Source organism: Canis lupus, chromosome 10, assembly GCF_011100685.1.
Source record: "Canis lupus familiaris isolate Mischka breed German Shepherd chromosome 10, alternate assembly UU_Cfam_GSD_1.0, whole genome shotgun sequence".
Taxonomy (NCBI): Eukaryota; Metazoa; Chordata; class Mammalia; order Carnivora; family Canidae; genus Canis; species Canis lupus.
Window position 1 is genome coordinate 31,010,338 of NC_049231.1, and position 13,285 is coordinate 31,023,622.

A 13,285-nucleotide genomic window follows, 5' to 3' on the forward strand; every position below is an offset into this window, starting at 1 on the left:
CTTCAGGTTGGCCTCTGGGATATGCTTTCTTCTTCGCCTATCCCAGAATTCACCTCGCTTGTAGAGATGTTGGTTTTCTTAACCACAGATGTTCTAATTCCTGCCCAGCAGCTCCCGACGGACTGTAGGATGAAGTCCAAGTTCTCCTTCACTTATCATTCAAGGCCATCCAGGCTCATTCCCCTCCACCCAGCCTCTTCCTTACCTGACTCTGGAAGGAGTGGTTGTCTGACATTCCCTGATTCCACGCATGCCCTTGTACTTTCCTGAGTGGCTCCTTCTGTTAGGGATGACTTCTGTTTCCTTACCATCCTTTTGAATTGTGCCATCCTCCCTTAGCTTAGCCCAGATGTTTCCCCCTGCAAGTCATGTTTCCCTGGTTCTGTCTTGTGTCCTGATCATGGTGTCTTTGTCCCCTATGTTCTTAACAAGTCTGTTCAAGGGTAGGCACCCTGTTGTATCCTTCTTTTACCCTCTACCCCAAGCCCTGTGCCCAGAATAGAGTGTATGCCCTGTAAACATGTGCCAGGTGGAATGGGGATGAGTGTTGAGGAATCAAGAGAAGGTAAAGAAATAGCTACCTTCTTATCATTTGCCACAAGAGATATTTACATAAAATCTCCATAGGCCTTGAAACAGAGGGAAAATAGAGACTCTGCAAGTTAGACACATCCTCCTCCAGCAGTTGGGAAGGCTGGAGTGCATTTAGCAGTCTCCGCCCTTGATAAATGCTTATGCGTGTTTGCTTAAGCAGAATGGAAATGGGAAGCATGCCTGCTTAAATCATCCCTTTCTAGAGTGAAAAATCAAAAGAACGAAGACCAAAACACTCCAATGGGTAGCCTTCATGGATATGATTAAGCACTGATTTAACATTCAGAACAAAAACATAAAAATCAGCCTTCCTGGAGCTGTAGTCTGACCCCAGGAAAAGTGTGTATCTTCAAGAAGGATCAATTTGCATTAAAGATCTGTTTGGCAATGCTTTGTTGAAAGAGGTTAATATCGTAAGTGGAAATTTCTGATTGCTTCTCGATTCTTTTCCTCCTCCTTGCTCCTCCACCTGTGTTATCCCAGAGAGAGCTCCGGGCTAGAAGTGATATTTATGCCACCCGCCTGTCAACATCTCTATGAAATTTGAGTTCCTGCCCTTGGAAAGCAGAATCTGGGTTGATTTAACAGGTTGGAAATTAAGGGCCTGGGATGCAGATCATCAGCTCACCACCTACCTCCCCAGGTCAAGGGTGGTGGCTTTGGAGGAAGATGACCACAGTGAATGTGCAGTCTTGCCTGGGCCACTAGATGCTAGGAGCACCCCATTCTCTCTGGTCTTTACTATCAAAAATGTCTCTAGACATTGTCAAGTGTCCCTGGGGTGGGGGGCAAAATTACCCCCAATTGAGAACCACTGTCTTAGAGGCTCACCATGCAGATAAGAAAGAGTTAGGCCAGGAGGAAGAAGCCACAGCAGGCAGAAAGGCAGGGAACTGTGAAGGACACAGTGTCCTTCATCCAGGTGCTGTCCTGCATCAGAAGGTATGACATGGGTGGGCTACGGGGTGTGGAGCCCTTTAATGTCATGCTGAGGAAAACACATTGGATTTGAAGTCAGGAGTCTTTGGATTAACAGCAGGCAACCACCTACTCTGTTCCCCAAGCTGTGTGACCTGAGTCATTCAACCTCCTGAGTCTTGGTGCCCTTACCTGTAAAGTGGAGGGGCACAGATTGATTATAAAGACTGAGTGAGTTAAGACCAGGAGGATGTGTTGGTCTGGTGCTGGGCATCCTCAGTGACGATTACATGTTGTCTTCCTTCTTGAGAGCTCTCATGTCCAGTGAAATCTAGTTCTCTTTCCACTTCCATCTGGCTCATGCTGTCGTCTCTCCAGCCTGTGCAGAAACTCCTGGTTTCTCTGCTCCAATTCAGCCTCAGGCCTGTAGCCACACTTGCTTCCCCGAGACAGGGTGACATGAAGGCTCATAAGATACCTGTACTGCTCTGGGGTGCCTGGGGTGGGGTGGGGGTCAGTTGGTGAAATGTCTCCTTTGGCTCAGGTCATGATCCTGGGGTCCCGGGATCGAACCCTATGTTGGTCTCTGCTCAGTGGGGAGTCTGCTGCTCCCTATGTGCGCGCTGTTTCTCTCTCTCTCAAATAAATAAACAAACAAACAATCTTAAAAAGAAGAAGAAAAAGAAGACACCTGTACTGTTCCACACTGTGGCTCTGGAGCATGTATAACATGGCAAGTTCAGATTGAGTGGTGTGGTGTTCCTGTTAGGTGCACTCTGGATTTTGAGACTCAGCCCCAGTAAAAGAATGTGCAAGAGCTCAGTTGTATTTTATTTTATTTTATTTATTTATTTTTTTAATTTTTATTTATTTATGATAGTCACACAGAAAGAGAGAGAGAGAGAGAGAGAGGCAGAGACACAGACAGAGGGAGAAGCAGGCTCCATGCACCGGGAGCCCGACGTGGGATTCGATCCCGGGTCTCCAGGATCGCGCCCTGGGCCAAAGGCAGGCGCTAAACTGCTGTGCCACCCAGGGATCCCTCAGTTGTATTTTATATTGGTGACATGATAAAATGCTAGTATTTTTGACATGGTAGGTTAAATAAAATACATTATTAAAGTTAACTTCCCTTATTTCTTTTTGCCTTTTTTAAAGATGGCTAGGAAAACAGGATGAGTTTTATAAGAGTAGCTACAGTCTTGTCCAAGGAAGCATATGGTTTGGTTCTTCACAAGAGAATCATTTCCTGGTGCAGTTTTGAGACAGAATTTGCTTCATGGGGCAGTTCCATTTTAAAGTACAGAAATGGCCCCTTAAAAGTAGTCACTCATTGGCTAACATGTTTAGCACAGTTTGTATTTCCCCCCGTAGATGTTAGATTTTTTCCTGTTTAATACTACTTCTTTTACAGTATACGCCATCCTGAGGCAGGACCAGGGCATGGCCATATTTGTGAGATCTCTCCCCTCCTTAGTTATGGACTGAATGTGTTTTCCTAAAATCCATTTCTGGAAACCTAACCTTCAGTGTGCAATGGTATTAGGAGGTGGGGCCTTCGGGAGGTGATTAGGTCATGAAGGTGGAGCCCTTATGAATGGGACTGGTGCCTTATAAAGGGGACCCCACGAGCTCCCTTGGATTTCCTGCCACGTGCAGATACGAGCAGTGTGCTCTCATCAGTTGCTGAATCAGCTAGAACCTTGGTCTTGGCCTTCCTACCCTCCAGAACTGTGAGAAATAAACATTCGTTGTGTAAGCTGTCCAGTCTATGGTATTTTTCCAAACCAGCCCAGATGGATTAAGATGTGTCCTCCTAACTACTTTGTGGGTGGCACAGCAAGGCCTTAGAATTTTATTGGTCAAGCAACTGAAATCCAAATAATTCATTTTTATGTTAATATTACCTCAGCATCTTACGTTGCTGTGTAATCATAGTTTGGAGATTATTTTGATCTCTCTTGATCCTTGCAGCAACCACTAGTGCTTGATATTGCCATGAGCTTTGTTTCGCAAAAAAGGATGGGAATCTCTGAGATATCGAATAACTTGACAAGATCCTCAGGTCAATGGGCAGAGCTGATACTTGAACCCAAGACCTGACTCCCCATCCTCTGTAAATGCTGGGAGGCCCACCTGAAATGCAGACCATGCCTTGGAGCTTGCTGCCAACATAACAGAGACAAGATGGCGAAACTCTGTGGCTGCAGGTAGCATGTCCTAACTGCAGAGTTGTGTGAAATGTGTGATTGATGACTGGAGTGGGCGGTTGAGACCCTGGTGAGACCTCTGCCCTTGATCTAGCACAGCATGGTGGTTCTGAGAGTAAAAAGGACATGTTTCCCTGCAGCAAGAGGATTTGACTTCACAGTGGTATCAAGACAAACTAAGTTGGCAGAAATGGGCCCTCAGAGTCCTTTAGAACACAGCGAACTCCCAAGTCTCCGATGTTTGTTCCAAAGCACGTTGCATGTGGCTTTTACTCTCGTAGTTCACATGATCAATTTTTAAACAGTGCCTCCAAGGCCAAATGCCATTCTCCGAATGAAGAAAGGAATTGGGAGCATCAGTTTGACAAGCCCAAGGATCATCTCCAGGAGGGACATGCTTTGGGCTCTGATGTGCTGAGAAGAGAGAGGGGAGGGAGCATCTTGGGGTCGGTCTCCAGGAGGGGTGCTCCAGATTGCAAGGGAGAGGCCCCCCCCCCCTTGTGTTTTCTTCCTTGGGGAGCAGAGAAAGGAGAGAAGGTTACCAAAGTGAACTTGGCAAGTGACCTCAGATGTACCAAGGGGTCTCTGAGGGATTCACCACAGCCATAGGGACCTCCCTGAGGTGCTGTGTGGATTCTCTTTGTCCTACTACAGACATTATAGAGTCAGGCAGCAAAATGGTAAGCTTTTGTGTAGAAAGGACTTATCCAAGCAATAGTAGAATGACTGCAAGTTATTGGGTGGTTGAGGCTGTCTGGCATGTTCGTTCACTTGCTTCTTCCCCATCCATTTATGGGATGCCCACTCTGTGCCTGGCTGTATGCTGAATGTAAAGCAGTCATGGTCTTTGCCCAAGGGGAGACTGAAATCTAGCGAGAAAGGCAACCATTATATAAGTAATCCCTCAGATAATCCTCAGATAATTGTATAGTTCCAAAGGTTGATGAGTACAGTGGAGGGAGAAGCCAGAATATGGTGACAGATGACACAAAGAAGAGGCATTTGGGGCATAAGGCTGACCAAGAAGACCTCTCTGAGTTGACTGCATTCAAGGCCTAGGCTTGAAGAATCAGAAGGACTTAGCCCAGCAAAAAGCAGAGTGATAAGCATTCCAGACAGAGGCAGCACACGTGCTAAGGCCCTGAGGGGCATTCAGGAAGTGAGAGGGGTAGTACGGCCAGAGGCAAGCAGAATGAAAATGAGAGTGGCCAGAGGTGAGGACTGAGAGGCAGTTAGAGGTCAAGCCATGTAGATCCTTACAGATACACCATAGAGTTTGGCATTTATTTTAAGAGCTGTGGGGAAACATCGAATAATTTCCAGTGTGATCTGAGTTAGGAGGTGACTGCACTAGGTACAATGTGAGACGATGGTGGCTTGGATTTATATAGTGGCAGTAAAACCGGAAAGAAGTGGGTGTTACCATTGGACAGAATACATGTTTTAGAGGTAAAAATGACAGGATTTGAGGATGGCCAGATTTGACAAGGTATGAGGGGTGAGTAAGGAATTGAGAATGGCTCCCAGGTATCTGGCTTGAGCTTTGATATAGATGATGGTGCTCTCTTAAGGAGGTGGAAAGCTCTGGAGAAGAGGAGATGAGGATGGGGGAAATTGGGAATGAGGTCTGAGGCACACCTGGAAGGGGAAGATGATTGTACATTTGAGTCTGGAGGTCGGAGGCCAAAGCTAGAGATACAAATGTGGGAGGCATCAGCCTGGAGTCCATCTCACAGGACACTGGAATGGGGCATCTCCCCTGGGGAGAGAAAACAAGGCAGATTCCACACTGCACCGTGGAACCCTCCTGGAGTCTGCCATTTGCCATTGGGAAAAGAAGAGGCTTGAGGAGAAAAGAAATGTTTGAAATAAACATCTCAGGTACTAAGAAAGTGAGTTTACTCACTTACCAGATCACTTACCAGAGATCCGTGGTAGCATCTCATAGCACTTGACTGCCCATTTGAAACCAGACGTGAGTAAATGGAACAAATCTGCCTGCTTGATAGTGCAGTTTCCTACCCCAACATCTGGCTTCCCAAGTACAGCGGTGGTGAACAAGTATGGTCGTGCTCATCGGAATGAGTGGATTTTTCCAGGCTAGTACGATTGGAGCGAAGGAGGGCCAAGAGGAGGGGTGCATGCTTGCAGGGGGAGGTTCTAAGAATGAATCATGGCCTTTATGCAGAATGAGAGAGAATATAAGGAAAATCTAGGCCTGGATGGGCAGTGATGAAGAAAGCTTGTGGATTGAGGTACCAGAGGACAGTGAAGAATTTGTGTAATGGCAGCCTGGGAAGTCTAATGCTGACGTTTGAGATTTGGGAGGTTGTGCTGGTTTTGGTGACACCACGTCGTAGAAGGTAAATTTGGTCCATGTGAAGTGGCAGATATTTTGAACTGACCGTTTCTATCATGGAATCGAGGTGGTGGGGGGAAGAGCTTGTGGGGGAAACTGAGGTCTTCAGAGAATGAGAGGAGTAACTAGGAGTTGCCAGATGACAGGGACAAGGATGGAGAGAATGATGGTGGGCCACAGAGGAACAGGGTGCTCCTAAGAGGGAGGGCCGGTAAGAGCTGGCAGACAGCTGGAAGCCAGGAGGACAGAGGCCCACTTCCCAGCCCCTCCGTATTTGTGGGAGAGGTAGGGGGAAGGGTTCTCCTTTGGGGAAAGCAGTGACCCTGAGACAGCTGTACTTTCACACAAGCATTGAGCTGGAATGGAGCCAAGGGAAGTTGAGGATAAAGAGGAATTTGCTGATGACCTAGTGAAAGTTCCCCAGGATTCCATAGCAGGGCTTGGGAGGAAGGTGTGGGCTGGCACTTGTCAGAGGGAGTAGTTTGCATAATGAATATCCAGGGAGGCTGCTGGCTGTCACTGACATATTCAGTCATTGATCCATTCAATAAATATTTCTTGATCTCCTCCTAAGTGCTAGATACTGTGCTAGCAACAAAGATAACAGCAGTGGCCAAAGTAGACAAAGTGCCTGCCCTTGAGGCCTTGTGCTCCGACTGGGGAGACAGCCCGGTCGTCACTTGTGTGTTCTTTTGCACAGAACTGATTTTCTCTTTTTTCAGGAAGCGCTGGAATTTGAGTCTCAGGGTTTCCAACAACTAAATCAGTGTCCTTAGCCTCTCTTGGTCTGCGAGGTGGGCATAATAATGCCTCGGTGGGAGGTGGTGGTGCCATTCAGTCATTCAAACGTATAAGAAGTGTCTCTGTTGGGAGGTCAGGATGGGTCATCAGAGCCACCTCTAGTCCACGAGATGCTTCTGTTTAGTTAGAAAAAGGCACTTTTCCTTCTAGAAACTTTCCCTCCATTTATCAGGGACCTGTAGATAATAGATAATCGACAAAGTCCAGGGATGCGTGGGGGGCTCAGTGGTTGAGCATCTGCCTTCAGCTCAGGTCTTGATCCCGGGGTCCTGGGATCCAGTCCCACATCGGGCTCCCCTCAGGGAGCCTGCTTCTCCCTCTGCCTGTGTCTCTGCCTCACTCTGTGTCTCTCATGAATAAACAAATAAAATCTTTTTTAAAAAAAAAAAAAGATAATCAAAGTCCAGGATGTGATGGATTCCCTAGGGCCCTGGAAGCCCCTGCAGGGGTGAGGTGAGGGAGGGGGTTCAGTTGGAGCAGTGGGAGGCCAGCCTCATTTATAAATAACCTGTTAGTTACTCATTGTTTTAGTGGAACTGGCCTCTCAAACTGCGATGTGCACTCACATCCCTTGCGCTCTTGTTAAAATACAGATTTCAATCCATGGAGCTGGAGGTAGTGGGGGGGGGGGGGGGACCGGACAGACTGCATTTCTGGCAAGATAGGACCCGCCACCAGCCACTGCCTCTGCTGGTGGTTCAGGGACCACATTGTGGATGAATATGGCAAAGTATATAAAGTGTCATCTTACTGCTAGTCTCAGGCAGAGGCTTCAAACAAACACTACAGGGCCTGGATCCTTTGCCCTTGAGGGGTTTTGGTGTAGTGAAGAGAGATTAATGCCAGGAAATGATTAGAAGACAGTGATGTGATCAGGAATGTGCTCCTGACAGGCTTTGGAGTTTAGAACAAAGGGAGGGAGCCTCTCCAGGTCTGGACTTGCAGGGAGATGTTCCATGGAAGCAGCAAGAACTTGAAATTCCTCCAGAGGTCCTGCAGAAGTCCTGCAGAGGAGGAGAGACTGGCAGGATATTGCAGCTCTGTGAGAGGCTTGGGTGAAGGCATGAGGTGGGGATATAACACTCGCCCTAGTACAGATAATGATAGAACAAAGCTAATGTCTCTGAAGGGTCCGTCTGCTGTAGGACCTGTACTAGGAGCTCAGGGAGGGCCAGCCCTGTGCCCTCTCAGGAACTGGGACAGCATCTTGCAAGAAAGGTTCACTTGGGACTCAGACAACAATATGGAACCAGCGGGATTCACCCAATCTTATAGTTACAGTCGGTGACCTGAATTTGTTACCTGCCCATTGGATCAGTTTGGGCTCCTGAGTGATTGTGAATAGTTTTGGCCATTGGGTTCCTTAGACTTTCTGTTTGCTTCTTTTAGAGATTACTTAGATTGTTCATTCCCTCTTCATGTGCAGTATTTTTAGGGAACTCACACATCTTGAACACCTGTGAAAATTCATTTCTAATGATGCTGATTAAAATTAAAAGACAACCCCTCGGGGCAACTGGCTGGCCGGCCCAGTTGGTAGAGCACGTGACTCTTGATCTCGGGGTTGTGAGTTCAGTCCCTACATTGGGCGTAGGAGCCTACTTAAAAATAAATAAATAAATAAAAGATAACCTCCAGTGTTGATCAGATCTGTATTTGGAATGTGAGCTTCTGATAGTCTTTCAAGTGGTAGCCAGCCATCCCTGGAGGCTGTATTCCCAGTGAGGATCCTATAGATCTTAAATCACCACACCTTGCACACAAAGTAAAACTAACATGTATATTCTTCGCTGTCCGCACTCAGGTCTTTTGAAAATCACATGCAATATAACAAGACGTGGCAAGTTTTAAAATATTTTTAAGTTATAAAAACACGTATTTTTTTTGGATAAAATTTGGGAAAAATACGTATTCATATATGTTTAAATTATCCACATCCTCTACTCACAGATAGCCTATAAGTTTTATGCCTTTTTTCATATATATAGTTATATAGGTATTTATACACATGTATGCAATGTTACATTTTACTTTCAGCTATGAATGCTGCTTTTGTGGCTTTAATAGATCATAATTTTTCTTGCTCAGGCGCAATGGTTTGCATACGTGTGAATTTCACTGGTTAAGACGGATGGGAGAAGACAGTAACAGATGTTTAGGAGGAGAAATTGACCAGTTTGGCCAAGGGATTGGGTGTTGGGTTTGAGGCAGGGACATTTTTGAGGTGACTGTTGGTGCCACCTTTTTTCCAAGGAATCTGTCTCTCTCTGAGCAGGCAAAAGCAGGTTCCAGGCTGGTTTTCTCCCAATAATCCATCAACATTTGCACGTGTGTGGGAGGTAATTTCCAGCCCACCCTTGGTTCCTTCCTTCCTTCCTTCTTGTGTTGATTCCTGTATTGACTTCCTGGAGTAACTTCTGATATAAATTGAGATTTTTCTTTAAAATGTGTTTTTAGTGCATAGAGGTGTCATTTAAAAGTCAAATCCATGAAGGAATATTTTTTACCTGCTGGGTTTAATTTCAGATGCCAGTGTTATCATAAAATGCAAACCACCCTAGACTGTTTTAAAACTTTGGGACAAATTGTGCCTGTTGAAATTAACTTTTGCAGATGGAGCGAGGAGAGGAGGAAAATAAGTGTTTTAAAGAGTTTTTAAAAAATGCTTTTAAATATTAATGTTGCTTGAGTTCAACTCTGTATATATTCCTATATTCCTCTGAAGTCCAAATTCACCTATAACTTTCCAGTTTTTGTTGTGTCCATTGTACTTTTTTTTTTCTTTGAATGATAGCAAACAGTGGTGATATATTTAACCCTGGAAAGAAAATAATCAGAAGATTCAGTATAAAGGATTGAGGTTAGATGAGAAGGAAAATGATCCCTGGCAAAGGTAGTTAGAATCAATCAGTTCCTTAGGGAGAGGAGAGCCTGAGGTGTCTCTGCCTTAGGTACATGTAACCTTTGGCCAGTTGACCTTTCTAGGCCTGTTTCTCATCCATTAAAGGAGGTTGAAAACTAGTTCCTATCTCATAGGTTATTTTGAGAATTAAACAGAAGGCACAGAAAAGATCTTGAGACATGATCTGTGTTGCTTACTGCTAGTTGTCATTGCTACTATTATTATAAGGGCCATTCTTTAAAAAGATTTTATTTATTTATTTGGGAGAGAGCACAAGCAGGGGGAGGGGTGGAGGGAGAAGGAGGAGCAGGCTCGCCAGCTGAGCAGGGAGCCTGACAATGGGACTCGACCCAAGGACCCCAAGGACCCCAAGGACCCCGAGATCGTGACCTGAGCTGAAAGCAGATGCCTAACTGAGCCCCCCAGGTGCCCCTCTAAGGGCCCTTTTAACATGATGGTATCTCCTAAAGGAGATTTGAGGAGGGTGCTTCAGGTTGAGATCACCCATTTGGCAGTGACAGCCAGTGCATACTTGTTGGGATCTGTTTTCTCAAGAAGTGGCTGCTCTTTGGCTCTCAGGAAGAGGTGGGGCCCCCTGCCATGTGCTCCATCCATCTTTGCTCAACACTTATTCAAGAGCTCTCTCATTTAAGACTCCAACAGAGAGGGCATTGCTTCAAGAGGAGGGAAATGAAGCTTACCCAGTGATGGGGGGTTGCCAGTGCCATGGCTAGTCACGTGTGGAACTGGATTTGAATCCAGAGCTAACTGCATAGCCTCTTGTCCCCAACAAGTTTTTCCTGTGAGATTGGCCAGTGTCGGAGCGATCCTCATTCATAGTGATTCACAGAGTTTGTGTGGAGGGTTTGTTGCCCATGCTTCAGAATGAAAACTTTCCATGGGGGACTTTTTTTTTCAAATCCACATTCTTTGAAGCGATTTTGATGTTTTGGTTTTACCTTGTAGTCTATACCTTCCAGCCCTGTAGTCATTCATCTGTTTCAGAGGAGGGCCATTTAGAAAATCGTGTCAGGGTGGGTATAGAAGAAAGCCTGGTGTTGACAGTTGAGATTGGCTCCATTAGGTGTTCATTGCTAGCAACTTGCTGAACACAGACTCCTGAAGCTGGGGAGGACCGCTTTTGGTTAGAATCTGATTCCATTTATTCGTTCAGCAGACAGTGATTACCTAGCCTGCAGGTGACAGCAGGATGCTCAGGCTTAGGGAAAGCAAGGTGAGTGGACAGGGTGTCGCTCTCTTGGGAACTGCAAGGCTGATGGGGAGGGCAGACATTCAAGACCAAGACCACATCATGTGGGGTTTAAGGCTCATGGCAGAGGGAAGGACATAGTGTGGGAATACCCAAGGGGACACCCACACCAGCTTTTTCATGGACGTCTGTTCTTTGGGGCTGGGAAGCCTGCCGTGGCTGGTTCTGCTCTGGGAGGCTCCCAACACGGGGACTCCTCGCTCCTTCTGCAGCCAGTGTGACATCAGTGCAAGGAGAGAGGTGGAGACAGATGGCATGGCCTCTTGGTTTATAAATTCCTCTATAAGGCACATGACTTGCAGTCAGATATGCAGGTGAGGGGTCATGGCCTGTACTCTGCGTTGACCTTCTCCCTCTTCTTTGAACATGTCTCAGCAAGTCTGTGTAACCTGAGGCCTGGCTTTCTGCAGGCCTGTAACGGGTTATCTGTGTTCCTCTGCTTTTTCTGCACGTTTTAATCATTTCCGTGCTTTTCTGGACATCTTTTTCCGTTTTGAAGGCAGAAGCGATTAAGATAGTCCCTGGTGAGTGTATTCAGGTCATGAGCTGTGATGGGGATGTGGTCCCCTGCAGATGGTGTTGTGGCTGGTTTGGTGTCCTCTCCTCTGAGTGTGCAGACCCTCAGCTGTCAGTGCCTTGCACAGCTCTCCATCCCCCTCGTCTGGGACTTGGGAACTGTTCTGCTACCTCGACTGCACATGGGTTAGCCGGCGACTTCATCTGTTGTTCCTCTAAGGTCCATGCCTGTCTCATTCGTTGCAGTCTTGGAGCTCCTGTGCATGTTTCATTTCGGCCTCTCTTGTTAGACTATGTCTCCCAAGCAACCTGTGTTCTGGTCGTTTTTGGAAATGTGGCACCTGGTCAGTGCTTGGTATCTACAAGGTGCCAACTAAGTGCATTGTTAGTAAGTATGTTAGTTCAGGCTTTCGGCTAATCTGTACTGTAAAATACGTGTGTGTGCGTGCACGAGGGAAGGAGGGAGTCATAGTTTTTAATCATCTTTTATTTATTTACATTTTAAAGAGCTGTCTCTGTTTTGAGAGACTGGAAGACTGCAGAATTGTCTCTGGGATGGAAGGTTAGCAAGAAGTCATGCACAAGCCACATTTCAGGATCTCGGGGCTATCGCTCCTCTGCAATTTGTATCCATCTACAGTGCTGAGAACTCAGCCCTTCCTCTCTGCTCTTCCTTTCAGAAAGTATTATGAAGGAGGCCGAGGACCCCGTGCTCCGGGCAGAGAAGCGGCGCTGGGATTAGGGGTTGCCACTTCTGAGAGGATGCTGGGAATCTGCAGAGGGAGACGGAAATTCCTGGCTGCCTCACTGACTGTTCTCTGCATCCCAGCCATCACCTGGCTTTACCTGTTTGCCGGGAGCTTTGAAGGTAAGAAGGTGGCTTCCTTACAGGGAGAGGGGAGGAGGGAAGCAAAAGGCCCCTGGCTCTCCCAGAGTCCTGGGAAGCCCCTCCAGGCTGTCCGGTCCCAAGCTGTCACTTCATGGAGCAGGAGGCACATGGGCCAGGGGCCAGACTTGCCCAGGTTTACACGGGCAGCAGGACCGGGTCCGGAGTGAGGAGGACAAAATAAAAGCAAAAGCAAAATGAAGTGCACCTGAATGCAGTGACATGGTTGGGGGGCGGGGGGCGGGGAGTGACACAAGTGTCAGAAACCAGCTCTTCGAGTTGATCATTGTGTCCATAGGGGGTGAAAGGTTTGGGCCCTGGAGGGATGACGTAACTACTCATGGAGCCAGATGTTTCATTCATTCTTCGGTCTGTTCATTTATTCACACATTTCACATGTTGTTGTTACTGCTGCTGCTGCTCGTGTTGAGCATCCGTGCTGACCAGGTGCTGGGGAGGCGGCGATCACAGGTCTGGACGTGCGCAGTGCGGTGGAGACGCGCTGGTCCGGGCCTGGCCAGCCCAGTGCGCTCTGGGAGGCGGCTGTGGGAGCTGTCAGGCCTGCCGGCCGTACGACGCGATCAGTCACACTGGCCGAGGAGACGAGTGCCGCAGAAGAGCTGCCCTCCCCAAACAAATAAAAACAAACGCCAATCCCTGTCACTTTCCAGAAATCAGTAGAGAAGACAAACCCCGCCGTTCCTGCAGCCAGCAGTTCCGAGTGCAGCGCGGCGTTGGGCTGTCAGAGGTGGTTTCCTGAGCTTCAGGGGGGAGGGGATGGCACCATCGAGGAGGACCCTTCCTTTATACTTAGCGGTTGAGTTCCAAA

At 47.2% G+C, this 13,285-nt stretch overlaps 1 protein-coding gene across 4 annotated transcripts in view; it reads left to right on the forward strand.

Moving 5' to 3' along the window:
- LARGE1 (LARGE xylosyl- and glucuronyltransferase 1) overlaps positions 1–13,285 on the forward strand; it is a 526,275-nt gene that overhangs the window by 123,118 nt on the left and 389,872 nt on the right. For all 4 annotated transcript variants that reach the window (XM_038550745.1, XM_038550743.1, XM_038550744.1 and 1 more), the window contains one exon: positions 12,251–12,438. In XM_038550745.1, the coding sequence (XP_038406673.1) occupies positions 12,333–12,438 (106 nt within the window). In that variant the 5' untranslated portion in view covers positions 12,251–12,332. The remainder of the gene's footprint in view (positions 1–12,250; positions 12,439–13,285) is intronic.